General features: G+C 38.4%; 1 protein-coding gene and 1 pseudogene across 2 annotated transcripts in view; one reads left to right on the top strand and one right to left on the bottom strand.

Moving 5' to 3' along the window:
• Dyrk1a (dual-specificity tyrosine-(Y)-phosphorylation regulated kinase 1A) overlaps nucleotides 1–15,957 on the bottom strand; it is a 98,302-nt gene that overhangs the window by 12,057 nt on the left and 70,288 nt on the right. For both annotated transcript variants that reach the window (XM_013027543.1, XM_013027542.1), the window contains exons 5-8: nucleotides 13,404–13,551; nucleotides 11,464–11,750; nucleotides 7,785–7,931; nucleotides 3,808–3,948 (exon numbers count right to left, since the gene is read on the bottom strand). In XM_013027543.1, coding sequence (XP_012882997.1) covers nucleotides 3,808–3,948; nucleotides 7,785–7,931; nucleotides 11,464–11,750; nucleotides 13,404–13,551 — 723 coding nt within the window. The remainder of the gene's footprint in view (nucleotides 1–3,807; nucleotides 3,949–7,784; nucleotides 7,932–11,463; nucleotides 11,751–13,403; nucleotides 13,552–15,957) is intronic.
• LOC105994114 lies at nucleotides 10,316–10,694 on the top strand (annotated as a pseudogene).

Consider the following 15,957-nt stretch of genomic DNA (forward strand, 5'->3'; position numbering starts at 1 on the left):
AAGCCTTGAATTCAAACTTCAGTTCAAGAAGACAAGATGGCCAAGGAAGGAAGGGAGGGAGGGGCGGGGGGACATAAGGGGAGAGGAGAAATAGGAAGAGGGGAAAGGAGAGTGGGAAGGGAGAAGGAAAGAGGAGGAAAGAAAGAGGGAGATGGAAAGAGGGAGGAGAGAGGAGGGGAGAAAGAGAGGAGAGAAGGAAAGAGGGGGACAGTGGAGAGAAAGAGGAGGAAAGAGAGTGGGAGGGGGAGAGAGAAAGTGAGGGAGGAAAGACAAAGGGAGAGAAAGAAAGGGGGAGAGTGGAGGAAGGAACATGGCGGGGAAGGGAAGGGCTGGAAAAGAGGGGAGGGAGGGAGGGAGGGAGGGAGGGAAGGAAAGACAGAGATGTAATCCACCCCCCACCCCCAAAAAAAATTCAGGGAGGGGGGAGAAAAAGAAAACCAATCTAGAATCATACACTCATAGATATATTTTGTCAGTAAATATATTTTCAAAGGAGGATGGCTGAATTTGTCAGAAGCCATTCACTAAAAAACCAAGTAAATAAAAAAGGAAAGCTCTTCAGGCTGAAGGAAAATTGTACCAAATATAAGCCTGGAACAACAGAAGCTTCAAATGAAGAGTAGTAGGCAGGACAAATATATGGATAAATATTAAAAAATCTTCGTATTATCATTATCCTTTTGTATTTTAAAATGTCCATAAAGGCCTATTTTGTTTTTCTTTTCATTTAAAAAACTGATAATGTGTTCGGAGGTTTTTGTTATGTAAAATACAGAAGTGTACAAGAAGTTACAAGGGAGAAATTCGTGGTCATTATCATCATACATTATGTGAAGGTAAACTGATGTAAAATGAGCATATTATAAAAGTAACACTTAAAATTGTAAATGGAAGAACTAGTAACACGTCAATAGAGATGAAATAATGTACCAAAAAGAACTCAATAAACCTAATGGAAGCATGAAAGAAGGAATAGAAAATAAAGAACATTGAAAATAATACGCCAACAAGAAATACCTTAAATCCAAAGCTTTTTATAATTATGTAAGCTGAATATTCATTGTAAAGGACAATTATGAGACTAAATTAAAAAAAAAAAAAAACATTTCCTAGCAGGCACCAGTAGCACAGGCCAAATTCTAGCTACTCAATGGGCTGAGATCTCAGGATCACAAGTTTGAATACAGGCTAGGCTGGAAAGTCTGTGAGACTCTTATTTGCAATTAACCACCAAAAAAGCTGAAAGTGGAGCTGTGGCTCAGGTGGTAATGGAGCAGTCTTGAGTGAAAAAGCAAAGGGACATCAACCAGTCCCTGAGCTCAAGCCCCAGTAGTGCCACCAAAAAAAAAAAAAAAAATTACATCATAAAATGTTAGTAAGAAACAATGTATGACTATAATAATCTCAAAGGAAATTCAAAGACAGACTAAAAGAAAGTAATCCATAATGATTAAAAAGGTCAATTACCAGAAACCATACAGTAGTACTACATGAGTATACAACTACAATACAGGTACAGGGAAACTGAAACAAGCCAAAAATTACCTCTGAAGTTTAATGCCTGCCCTCTATTATTGACAACAAACACACACAAACATACCTCATACATAATATAAAGACAAATATTAAGTGACTTGGCTTACATATTGATAATTGAAGACCATTAACAACAGAAAGTATAATTTCTGTCAAATGTATATATAATAGCCACCAAGACAGTTTAGTCTAAAAAAACAAATTCCAGTGATTTTTTTTTTAGTTTTTTTTGGTCAGTCATGGGGCTGAACTCTGGGCAGGGGTGCTGTCCCTGAGCTCTTCAGCACAAGACTAGCGCTCTACCACTTGAGCCACAGCACCACTTCTGGTGTTTTTTTGCTTATGTAGTGCTGAGGAATTGAACCCAGGGCCTTATGCATGCAAGGCAAGCACTCTACCACTGGGCCACCTTCCTAGCCCTCCAGTGAATTTTAAGTGAGCATAATCATGTTTTACAATCACACTGCTACTCAACTAGGTTAATAGATCTAAGAACTCAAATATTATGTAACGAATTTCTAAGTAGATTAAAGATGCTATCAAAAGAAACTAAAAAAGATATCAAAATGAATGATATTAAAATATAGCATAGGTTGCAATTAAGTTAATGCAGTGATTAGAGGAAAATTGATACTGTAAGCGAAGAAAGTTCTAAATAAGTTAAGCTTTTACAGTAAGAGTTTAGAAAAACTGTAAAGTCAAGCCAGAAAGTAAAAGAACACAATTGAGGGCAAGAATCAACAGAACAGAAACCACCAGATCAAACATGATCAAAGTTGATGTCTCAAAACATAAATCTGGGGAAAGTTAGGTTTCCACATCTAAGTGGAAGTGAATTAAAGCAGCCTAGTCTTCAGTTCACTGAAAATGACACCTGGTGGCAGCACCACTAAAATGTGAGGACAAAACTACAATCACAAGGTGAATGTAGGTGCCCTATATCCAATCATATCCTTGTACATTAGACTCACTATACACTCGGTAGTAAGGACAACTAGACTGCAATTTGTATACACATGAAACAAAATTGCCATCACTTGCTCTATTAAGCTATCAGAAAAGTCCGTAGAAAAAAATTACCAAAACAATCCTAACATTCCAAAAGCCTCACTTGGAAGGTCCCCTACCCCTGCAATTGACCTGTAATCCAGGTCAATAAACCAGGAATTGAATCCATCAGGAAGATCCTACAGCTGGTTCATATATCCTTGAAAACCATCATAAACTGGTTAAGCTCAAAACTCATGTCACATATTTTACCAAAGAACTTTTTAAAAAGTGAATCTTTTTGGCAGGGGGAAAACAATGGAGGGGGTAACAATGTTCAAGAGGAAGTGTACTCATTACCTCACTCATGTAACTGTAACCCTCTGTATAGTATCTTTACAATAAAAAAATTTTTTTAAAAAAGTGAATCTTTTACTTCATTTATGACTTATTCTATTTACAGCCGAAATTATTAACTCTGACTTCACTGTATATCCAAGGTGTGAGAAAGTCAAATTTATTGATTCTAAACAAGTATTTAGGCCTTTTCACTGTTGTTCGTTTTGTTTTTTAATGAAGCCATAAAGAGAAGAACCTCTATCATTAAAGCAAACATTGGTCTAATTAAATTCAACTTTTGAACGAACTATCTACTTAAGTTATCAAAGAACTCATTCACTCTAACAATGATTTCCAGTAAAGTAAAAAACGGGATGTATTGGGCTGGGAAGGTGGCTCAGTGATAGAGTGCTTGCCTTGCATGCATGAAGCCCTGGGTTCAATTCCTCAGCACCACATGCACAGAAAAAGCCGGGAGTGGCGCTGTGGCTCAAGTGGTAGAGCACTAGTCTTGAGCTGAAGAGCTGAGGGACAACGCCCAGGCCCAGAGTTCAGCCCCCCCCCCAAAAAAAAAACCAACATCAACAACAAAAAAAAACCCAACGAGATGTATAAAAATAACAGATCTGCCAGGTACTGGTGGCTCACGCCTGTGATCCTAGCTACTCAGGAGGCTGAGATCTAAGGACCATGGTTCAAAGTCAGCCTAGGCAGGAAAGTCCATGAAACTCTTGTCTCCAATAAATCATCAGAAAAACAGAAGTGGGGCTGTGGCTCAAGTGGCAGAGCACTAACTAGCCTTGAGCTGAAGAGTGAGGGACAGCGCCCAGGCCAGAGTTCAAGCTGACCTACTTTAAAAAAAAATTTTTTTTTAAAAATAACAGATCTGATAGATAGGGAGGGGAAGGGAGGAGAAAGAATAGGGCCAGCCACAACATATTTTACCCGTTTTCCATCTTTGGTCTTCTTCAAGTTCCAAGTGCCATCTGGCAATTTCTCAAAGAACTTTCTTGCTTTTGGTGCTTGGTCAAGAATATGAGCAGGTGGAATGCCCAGAACTTCCACTATTTTATTCATCTGGTCTACCTGTATGAAAAACAAAAACAACACTTGTAAAGTTTCTATTGTATATCCTTTTCTGATCAGTTAATTCATAAATAAATAAATAAAGCATATCTTATGTGCCAAGTATCCTTCTAGGAAGTAAGTATTACAAAAAGACATAGCTCCTTTCCTGCTGGGACCAAACACTTCAGAGAAAGAGAGGGGTAGACAGTTCATAAATAAAAGTACAAATCTGGGCTGGGAAGACGGCTCAGTGGTAGAGCGCTTGCCTTGCATGCATGAGGCCCTAGGTTCGATTCCTCAGCACCACATAAGCAAAAAGAAAAAAGCTGGAAGTGGTGCTATAGCTCAAGTGGTAGAGTGCTAGCCTTGAGCTGAAGAGCTGTGGGACAGTGCCCAGGCCCAGAGTTCAGGCCCCACGACTGGACCCCCCCCTCCAAAAAAAAAGTACAAATCTACACTGTGCCAGGTTGCGCTAGATATAGAGTTTTTGGAAAGTTTATCTTTTAATCTTACAGCTTAGGGGCTGGGAAGGTGGCTCAGTGGTAGAGCGCTTGCCTTGCATGCTCCAGGCCCTGGGTTCGATTCCTCAGCACCACATAAGCAAAAAGAAAAAAGCCAGAAGTGGCGCTGTGGCTCAAGTGGTAGAGCGCTAGCCTTGAGCTGAAGAGCTGAGGGACAGCGTGCAAGCCCAGAGTTCAGGCCCCAAGACCGGACCCAAAAAGAGAAAATCTTACAGCTTAATAAAATACAGACCCAATTAAAGTAATTTTTGAAACACAAATTAATTCATTCCACTACTGAGAGCCTACTAACCTGCCAGAAACCATGCTTAGTAATAAAAGATAACACTTAACAGCTGTCAAAAAGTTTACAGTCACACATAGTGCCTCGAAGCTTGTAATCCTAGTAATCAAGAGGTCAGACTTGGAAGTTCACAAGATCAATAGAAGTTCATTTCAATGAACAGAAACTGGGTATTGTGCTGTGTGCCTGTTATCCCAACTACATAGGAGGAGTAAATAGGAGAATCATGGTTGGTATTGATCATGCATAGCTCCTATTTGAAAAATAACTAAAGCAAAAAGGCTGGTGATGTGACAAAATGGTAGATGCCCAGCGTAGCAAGCTCTAGACTGAGTTCAAATTCTAGAATGAGAAAAAAATACTTTTATAAGAGACACTCGAAATAAAAGAACAGTTATCCCTCAATTATCTTTGAGGGGATTGATTCTAGGCAGGAACAGCACCTTCCAACACCAAAACCAAAGGATATTCAAATTCTTCATAAGAAATGACATAAAACTTGCATACACTTTAAATCATTTCGAGGTGATTTATAATTCCTGTATAAATATATGCTATAAAAATAAGCATTGCACTGTTTTCTTTAGGAAATCTTTTGTTTGGTACATATGTAACTTTTTTCCCATCTATCTGGACCTCCAGTTAGTTGAATCCAAAGATGTGGCACCTGCAGTTACAGAGAGACTACGGTAATTAAGTAATTTCTACCACATCATGGCTAAGAAGTATGGAGGAATTAAAAGGGGGTAGGAAAAGGGACATTGCAACTACATTTAATGTAGTGTTATGAAAAGCTTTGCCAAGAAGGTGATAGTTGACCATGGACTTGAGCCAATGTAGGAAGGAGCCAAGAAATAACTATGAAACAGCATCTTGGGCACAGAAAGAAACAAATACACAGGGCCTGGAATAGGCCTGACGTTGACATTTTTAAGGGACAATAGCTATGGTCATGAGTAAAGGAAGAGGAAAACAAGAAGTGTTGTAGAAAAACCTGCATTGGAGTGTGAGTTACTCGACTCAAATGATTTTGGTTTTGACAAGGTACAGACGAGATGCTACCAAATTGCAAGCGACCCTGACAATGTTTTAGATTAAGAAAAGTAACTATTTCATGGAACAACATTACTTATAGTGCATATATCACAGTTATCCTTGTTGACAAAGAATGCTCAATTAAAAAGGATGGAGGCCAAGCATGATTGCATGCCTGTAGTCTCAGCAACAATGGGTGATTCATTTGAGCCCAGAAATTCCAGGCCAATCTAAACAACACAGTGAGACTTCATTTAAAAAAAAAAAAAAAACAATGATAGAAAGGAAGCCATTAAGTGTCTTTAGCCTTTCTTTTTTCAATTGTAAATGAAAACTATGACCAACATCTGGTTGGGTTGGGGACAAGTAGAGCATCTGCCTTGAAAGTACAGGGTCCAGAGTTCAAACTCCGGCAGCTCAATCAATATCTATGATGGTCTATTTTTCTTTTGAACAAACGAAAAAAACCTGGCAAGGCAGTGTACACTTGTCTTCCTAGCTACCATAGGAAGCTAAGATAAGGAGGTCCAAGGTTCCAGACCAGCTCGGATAGAAAGGTCTACAGAAGTAGATCTTAAGAGAAAATGCTGGCATAGCTGTGTGACTGTCACCCCAGTTACACTGGAAACCTAAGACGGGCAGTTTCATGGCCAAACACATGCCCAAGTAGGAAGCGAAATAACTAGGGGAAAGGGGCTAGAAGTGGGGCTCAGCAGTAGAACCTGCCTAACAAGTACAAAGCTCAAACTCCAGTACTCCTACATACCCCTACAAAACAAAACAAAAAAACCCACAAGCAGATAGCTTGAAAACAAACTGAAGCTCAAGGAATTGTCCTTGCCCTCCCAGACACTGCTTCTGACCCACCTCCAAAATCTTAGGAACAACCAAGGAAAAACCCATGGTCTGCAGATTGACACAGCCTCAGTAACCCTAAAACTCTAACACTCAAATTACACTCCCAAAATTTACAGCAATGTTTACACCATTTTTCAGGTGATCTTATTCTTTTGTTATTATTTACTTAAGCTTCTGTTAATATACTTAAAGCCTACATAACTTATACAAACATACTTAAACTTTTTCTTTCATTAACAGATTAATATATCTTAATTACCATCACTTAATTCTAAATTCACCTTTATATAATATCTGATAGGCATTAAAAAAAGGGAGAACATGAAATACATTCAAAACTGGCCTCACATCTGAAGGACTATGTTTTGTTTGTTTTTGTTGGTGGTGGGGCCTGACCTCTGGGCCTGGGCACTGTCCCTGCGCTCTTCAGCTCAAGGTGAGCACTCTACCGCTTGAGCCACAGCGCCACTTCTAGTTTTCCAGTGGTTTATTAGAGATAAGAGTCTCACGGACTTTCATGTCCAGGCTGGCTTTGAAGCGTGATCCTCAGATCTCAGCCTCCTGAGTAGTTAGGATTAAAGTCCTGAGCCACTGATGCCTGGCAAGACTATGTTTTGGGGTTTTTTTTTTGTTCTCCCCATCCCCACCTCCCCAGCCCCAGTCCTGGGGCTTGAACTCTGGGTCTGGGCACTGTCCCCGAATTTCTTTTGTTCACTCTACCAATTGAGCCAGAGTGCCACTTCCAGCTTTTTCTGAGTAGTTTATTGGAGATAAGCACCTCACGAACCGGGATGGCTTTGAACCGTGATCCTCAGATCTCAGCCTCCTGATTAGCTAGAAAAGACTATGTTTCTTTTTTTTTTTTTCTTTTTTGCCAGTCCTAGGGCTTGAACTCAGGGCCTAAGCACTGTCCATGAGCTTAATTTGCTCAAGGCTAGTGTTCTACCACTTGAACCACAGCGCCATTTCCAGCTTTTTTTATGTGGCACTGAGGAATCAAACCCAGTGCTTCATGCACACAAGGCAAGCACTCTACAACTAAGCCACATTCCCAGCCAGGACTATGCTTTCAAACAAGCAAATTCCTCTGAAAAATACTTTCTGACAACATGGTTGAGAATGAAAAGGACACAATTGTTAGACATTTCACCATATACCTCATTGGCACCACTGAACAGAGGTTCTCCAGTATGCATTTCAACCAAAATACACCCGAGGGACCACATGTCAATAGCAAGGTCGTAAGGCATTCCCAGTAGCACCTCTGGAGACCGATAAAAGCGACTCTGAATATACTGATATATCTGAAAGAGATTTCAAAATAGTATTAATCAATACAAATTATGTTTGTAATTGTGAGCAACTTGGATTAAGAACACCGATTTTACATTACAACAACATTTTAAACACTAGAATATGAATATTGATTAAATAAACATTTCCAGGGGATGGTAAGCTGAATATGAAAGAAAAACAAGTAAAATTTCAGACTCTTTACTGTGACCCAATCTTAACTGCTCATCGAGGTAAGTTTTGCAGCAAACAGGCAAGCCTGCCTGAGCCGCAACCCTGGCTGCCTGACCCTGGCTGCGCTGGGCCCAGCTCGGGCTTCACTTGTCCTGCATGTGTGATTCCGGGGTTTATTCCCAAGCATCACACAAAAAGAAAACAGAAAAGGCTTTTCCTGTGTATATAATACCTTACAGAAAAAACAATAGAGAATTACTTTTTCTGTATTAATAATTCCTTCCTGCTCTGGTTGGCACCTGGTTTTAACACTTACAATTACACTAACCTACATAATGTGTTTAGTATCAGAAGTCAAATCATCTCAAGTGCAATGAAACTTTAATTCAGACATTACTACTCTACTATCTCTCAAATCCAATAAATATTACTATATATAAAGATTCAATTGAGATCAGTTGCTTCTCTACCTTGTTCTCCCTGCCTCCATCTAAAGAGTTCCGGGGGGAAGGGAAATCTTGAAGTAGAGTATTACAAATGAAATAATCTAAAAATATCTTCATAGACCAACTCAATTTACTCACAGTCACTACAAATTTGCATCTAAAACTATATTATTAAAGCAAAGACATGAGGGAGGGAGGGAAAGAGGGAGGAAGGGAGGGAGGGAGGGAGGGAGGGAAGGAAGGAAGAAGGGAGGGACATCCTAACTAAACTTCCCAACAACACTTGAGCCATGTAGACATGACAACTCATGGAAGCTCCTGGGATTCCACTGAAAATAACACCAGCCAAATCAACCAAAACATGTAAGAAAGAAAGGTAATTCAAGCCATCTAAAAAGTACAGGTTGAACATCCCAATCGACAAAAACCAATCTTGAAGTACTCCCAAAATTTAAAGATGGCACTTAAATATGTCAATGTTACAGCATTTTAGATTTCAGATTTGGGGACTAAAGGAATTCAATTGTTAATGTCTATGTAAATATTTCATAATCAAAAACACCCTGAAATCTGGAATACTTCTGGTTTCCAAGTATTTCAGGTAAATATCTAAGCTTTTATAAGCCAGTTTTTCAAGGCCCAAGTGATTGCTACTAAGAATTTCTCACTTCACAGCTTATCCAAGAAAGCAAGCAAGCAAACTTGTCACTATTTACCTATCCAGTTTGGTTAGAGCAATTCTTTAGTTATCTACAGGGCTGAGATACACAGAAATACACTTTTTCCTGAAATACAATGTTTTCCCACCTCTGACTCTGACCCAAACATCTATACTTAAGGTTACAGTCTACACAGTCTGTAGTTTAAAACTTACCAAGCAAAAGGGTTATCTCCTATTGGCTAGACTATATAATAGTGTTTGATATTAGGACAGAACAATATGATTCTCTGATACTAGGACAGAAGAAATGATTTGGTTTAAGTAGTGAAAAAGAATGCCAAACTACAAAATCTATTCTGATTTCTTTTAAAATGGTCATATATATTCCATTCTTAAAGCTATTTTTTCCATATCATGAGCACTACTTGATTTTTAAATGTATATGAAATTGCATACCTTGCTTTCCACTCCAATTCTAAGAGCTTTTTCAATAAGTGGTGTGTTCACTTAAACTTTACATACTATGGTAGCTTTGCTATTGAAAAATAATTTGCAGGAAATAACAAAGACCATCCTGTTAACTAGCTATAAACCTAGCCAGGAATGAGCAGGAAAAGAAATTTCACTAATACAAAAAAAGAATGGAAAAGTTAATGTGAAATAGTAATGTTTCAATGTTAAGACTTTTCAAGATACACTATTAATAGTTTTTGTAATGCTAGAAAGGACAGTAGTCAGTTAAGCAATGTATCATTACAGAAATGGTTTTTTAAAACAGTGTGAACATGTATCAGAATTTACATAAATTCTGATTTCAAGTGGAGGGTTAAGATTTCAGGTTTTTAACTGAAACAAATAGTCCACCAATTGTGTGGTTTCTATTTTAAGGTACTATGACCAACACAAAAAAAAAAAAACACTGATTTTTTTTTTTAACTTGTAAGTTTAAAGAAGTACTTTGTACCAAGGATGGAAGCTTTGATGTTTGACTGCTCCAAACTTTGTATTAAAACCACTATTTGAGAGACAGACATCACCTAGTGTTTAACATACACCTCATTCTCTCTTAATCCCTGAGCAGACATAATAATTTAAATATAGGCGTGCCCCCGTCGCGTGACCGCGGCCTCGGGAGCGCCACAGGGTCACGCGCCGAGGTGGGCCGCCAGCGGGATGGAAGCCACTTTGGAGCAGCATCTAGAGGACACAATGAAGAATCCATCCATTGTTGGAGTCTTGTGCAGATTCACAAGGACTTAATCTGGGCCGCTGGGGTACTCTGTCAGATGAACATGCTGGAGTGATATCTGTTCTTGCTCATCAAGCAGCTAAGCTAACCTCTGACCCCACTGATATTCCTGTGGTATGTCTAGAATCAGATAATGGGAACATTATGATCCAGAAACACGATGGCATAACAGTGGCAGTGCACAAAATGGCCTCTTGACATTTCATGTCAGTTTTATAGAAGCCTGTCATAGGGATTCAGCCTACCAGTGCTAATTAAAAATTGTGAAACTATTGAATTATACTTGTAAAACTACTGATGTTCCAGGGGTTAGATCATTCACTGGTATACATTGGGCACTTTTCTATTTATGTAAATTGCTTTTAAACTAACCTCTCAATATGTAAGAATTTTTCATGTTCAAGACCAGTGCTCTACCACTTGAGCCACAGCTCACTTCTGGCTTCTTGGGGGCAGTTAATTGGAAAAAGAATCTTACGGACTTTCCTGTCCAAACTGTCTCCAGACTATAATCCTCAGATCTTGGCCTCCTAAATAGCTAGGAGTAAGTATAGGCATGAGCCACAGGCACCTAGCTAAGAAAGGATCATGTTTTGAAGCATAATATGGATGTACTGAGGAACAAGGGGTTTACAGCAGGGAGAAATGGATAAGACAGGACAAACCAAAATGAGTACTGATGTAATAGCAAGTGATCTAGTTTGGTTAGGCAAGAGGTGAACAATTAGTTCCAGGTCAGTTTGTCTATAGAATTTTCTATATACAATAAATAAATCTGTTTGGAGGGAAAAAAAAGAATTTAAATACATCCATCTGGGAAAATTTATTACCTCCTAACTCAAAAAGTATTGCTTTTGTAGTAAGATATCAACACATGGTGAATCAGATGCTGTGTTTTAAACATAAATAAGCATCTCATAATTATCTCCAAACTCTAAACATATTACAAAGAACATTTCAAACGTCTATGTACACTGTTTACTGTCTAATTTACAAGTTCTAAAACAACTTACCCTTTGCCCCAACTGACAAGAACTGCCAAAGTCAACAATCTTGATTGCGCTGCGTTTGGGGTTACAAAGAAGGATGTTCTCAGGTTTTAGGTCACAGTGAATGATACTAAGTTCTGGAGTCGCAAGGAAAAGCAGTGCAGTGCACATCTGTTGTGCAAACTTTCGTGTTAGGTTCAAAGAGACCCCACGGAAATTGGTGTTCCTCAGCAAGTCATAGAGGTTGTAGGACAGCATTTCAAAAACTAAACAAAGATGGTTTCGAAACATAAAGTGGCGTTTCAAATGCACTGGAAGAGAAAAAAGTTTCATTAAAGTTACATATACCATTAAGATGAGAGTAACACAGAGACTCTAAAAGAATCTATAACATTACAATGTTAAATGCACAGTGAAAACTGTGCTGAGGTTTGAAGATCAGCGTCCTGCACTAAGGGCAAGTTTTTTAACTAGTCAAGCACATTGCTGAATTAAATAGGTGTGATCGAGATGACAGAGGCAAGAAGCACCACAAAAATGCCTTGTTGGCCCACCTCCTGCCAACTGGGATCTGTGGAACAAGGCCACATTTGGCAGCCCTCCACGTTGGCCCTGATAAATATATAAACTGTGTATACCAGTAATTTTCTGTAACAACTAACCAGTACCTTTGTGACTTTGTATGTGCCAGTACTAAGGCTTGAATTGTGTTCAAGGCTAGCTAGCACTCTTACCATTTGAGCCATAGCACTACTTCCGGCTTTTTCTGGGTATGTGGTACTGAGTAATCGAACCCAGGGCTTACTGCATGCTAGGCAAGAACTCTACTACTACACCACATTCCCACCCTATTTCAAGATTTTAGATGTTTTCTTTACCAATAAATGTTTGAAGAAAGATATCCTTATCATAACTTAACCAGTATACAATGCATGTATGATACACACACACACACACACACACACACACACAGTATGTTTGTACCTCATTCATGTAACTATGTACTAAAAATTAATTTGAAGAGACAAGAAGCTAGGTCATTTCAATGTTAAGACTTTCATATCAGAATAAACTAGATCCAATCACCTAAATATGGGTCTATTAAATATAAAATTTCTTTTTGGGGGTTTCTGAAAATAGGACCTCAATTTTTGACATATCATGTGTGTCATCTTCCTAGTAAGTTAAACATACCCAAACTATATTGGTTGTAATTTTGAGGGAGGCAGAGAAAGTTCCCATCCTAAGTCCAAAGCCCTGAGACCCCGCAGATGTTACTTCTCAAATAAGCCATCTGTCACTTACGGACTCTAACCAACCACACTGTTGAATACTGGCTAGGATGATAGAGAAATTCCGTAAGTCTAAGTCTAGCAGTTTCTAACTTACGGACTCTAACCAACCACACTGTTGAATACTGGCTAGGATGATAGAGAAATTCCGTAAGTCTAAGTCTAGCAGTTTCTAACTTACAGACTCTAACCAACCACACTGTTGAATACTGGCTAGGATGATAGAGAAATTCCGTAAGTCTAAGTCTAGCAGTTTCTCATGCTGGCAAGGTGACAAATAGTGCCAGAAATAGTGATTTGAACATTGCCAAAATTGTCTGTAACCATAGTCAATGTAGGTAAAGCTTTTATCACACACTGAGTTTCTGAGGTAGTTAGAAATGCCTAAGTTACCACAATAATGATTCCAGTAAAGACAACACACTAATTAAAGCAAACAAATGACACATAAAAGCTGAAATTTTAGGAAAAGGCACTACTCTCATTGGTTTCAACATTTTATATCTTCTGAAATAAACCATTCCTACAGATTTTGAACCAAATAACATAAATCTAATCTCTTCAAAAGAAATTTTTAATCAATCACCTCAAGATAAAAACCAAAGTATTCAGATTTTTAAAAATATTAATTTAAATTTCTCTTCTGAACTGGGCATAAAAGGTTTGGTTTACCTATATAGTATTTCATTTCAGTGTCATGTTTGTTCATGAGCTCAAGAAGTCGAACTTCAATCTGGGCTTGATTCAAAAATGCTTTCTTGTTCTTGATTATTTTAATGGCAACCCATTCTTGCTCCACTCGATCATATGCTTTCACAACCTAAAAGAGAAGAAAGATATGTAGTTCTCTATTATATTAATACAATAGTTCCAGAATTTTACATGTCTCCCCAATGGAAGCTAATTATCACTTCATGGTACATTTTGCTGACCTTTATGGGTAGAAGATGCAATATGCCATCAACTTTATTACAGGGAATTTTAACTCTATCCTTTCAGGGTTTTTTCTATTATCTTAGCCTTTCTTTAGGGGTGAGAGGAGAGACAGTAAGTACTGAGATTTTGAACACAGTCTCATGTTTGCAAGCATTCCTTTTCACTTTAGTATTTTTCAGAAAGGCTCTTTGCCCCAAATGGCCTTGGACTGAGGTGCTCCTCCTTCATGCTTCATGCACAGCTGGGATTACAGGTATGTTTGTTGAGATGGGTTCTCCTTAAATCTTTTGGCCTAGGTTACCACAATCTTCTCAATCTCCATCTCTCAAATAGATGAGAGGGGCTGGGAAGGTGGCTCCGTGGTAGAGCGTTTGCCTTGCATGCATGAGGCCCTGGGTTCGATTCCTCCTCAGCACCACATAAGCAAAAGAAAAAAGCTGGAAGTGGTGCTGTGGCTCAAGTGGTAGAGCGCTAGCCTTGAGCTAAAGGGCTGAGGGACAGCGCCCAGGCCCAGAGTTCAGGCCCCACGACCAGACCCCCCCCAAAAAAAAATTTTTTTAAAGATAATGGTAGTTCTAAACCTCTTTCTACTAACCAGAGACAACCATTTGTATCTAAATAAATGAAAATTACAAAGCTTGTTGTACATTTCCTAACATTCAAAAATTTTGAGGACGGAGATTGATCTTTAAATGGTTCTGATCTGAAGGTTGGGAAATACTGAATTATGAAAAAAAAATGGATGCAAATTCCTAAATCTAAATCACTCAAAGTTAAATATATTTAACTAAAAATCAAACTTGAAATAAGAAAATGCAGTATCTCTGGTTTCAGTAAGATTTAAGTCATTATCTGATATGGATGTTAAATTTAAAATGCAATGAGATATGACAAAGTAAACAGGACTCAAGAAACAAAGGACCTCTTCTTGTATTATTTTTAGATGACTCTATGTTCTTAACCCCACATATGGTATATACCTGTGCATATCTAAGGGAATCTAGAAGGAGGGCACAGAATCAGAGGGAAACAAGGGAAAAAATACAGCAGAGGGCCCATCAGCTGCACTGGACATGGATCAAAGTGAACTAAGCAACTCAAGGGCAGTGATGGGAGGGAGGAAGTGACAGAGAAAGAGGGAACAGCTGACACTAAGCAAAAGGAAAGAAATATACATATCACGCTATCTAGAATAAACAGTTGCATTTTCAGTTTGTAGAGTTCACAAGCTTTATGGACTATGAAAATGACAATTCATCTTGGGAATGTTAAAATGTGTTTGTGACTTTAGCTAAGCATCACTATCCCACAATACTGTGTAGTTGGTGTAATCACCTAATCTCAATAAAGAATTTAAAAAAAAATCATTATCTGTGGGTCTTATATTAGAAACTACCTTTGGAAACATGTAACCAAGTGGCTTTGCTATGTACCAAGAGCGACAAGTCAGTGTTCAGATCCTAGTGGTCTCAACAACTAAAGTACTTACTGTCTTAATGACTGGCTAAATGCTAAAGCAATTTTCAATCCTTTGTTACACATTCAATATTGTTAAAATATTAGTGTCTAGAATCCAGCCACAGAGGTTTAGAGCCCAAGAATTATTTTTAAAGCTCCCCAGAAATTCCAATGAGCAATCAGGACTGAAAACCATTCACTAAATAAGTGGAAAAACCTCTATTTGCCAAGAACCTGGCATGGAGTTCAGGAAAAGTTTTGCTAAGCCATTGCGGAAGACATTTACTCTAATGAACACCACGAACACTGTAGACTCACCCAGGAAGGAAACTAGCAGTATGACCTAGGGAAAAGGAGTATATTTTCACAAATGCACTATATTCCACTGCTCTAACAATAAGACCATGAGAAAATTAAGGTGAAGAAGAAAAAAATATGAGCTTTAAGACTAAGGCAAGGACAACCAGGTTCAAAGAACCTAATTAATGGTGGATATAAAGTTTAATAAAACAAACAAACAAAACAAAGCACTGTTGAGAGCAATTGCCCAAATATTGTTTGCCTTCTAAAGATAGCAATCCTTATCTCCATAGGGTAGATAAGAGCTGAGCTTCAGAAATGCCTTAAAAAAATGTTATTATAAAGGTGATGTACAGAGGGGTTACCATTTCATAAGTCAGGTAATGATTACTGCTTCATTTACCTACCTTTTGTCCCTCCATTTTAGACAGACGGACAAAAAAACAAAAGAACAAATGGGGGAAAAAAAGACACCAAAAAGTAAAAACAATGTCATCATTACCAACAACAGCAGAAAAATTAGAAAAAAAAA

This window comes from Dipodomys ordii, unplaced genomic scaffold (assembly GCF_000151885.1).
Source record: "Dipodomys ordii isolate 6190 unplaced genomic scaffold, Dord_2.0 Scaffold104, whole genome shotgun sequence".
Taxonomy (NCBI): Eukaryota; Metazoa; Chordata; class Mammalia; order Rodentia; family Heteromyidae; genus Dipodomys; species Dipodomys ordii.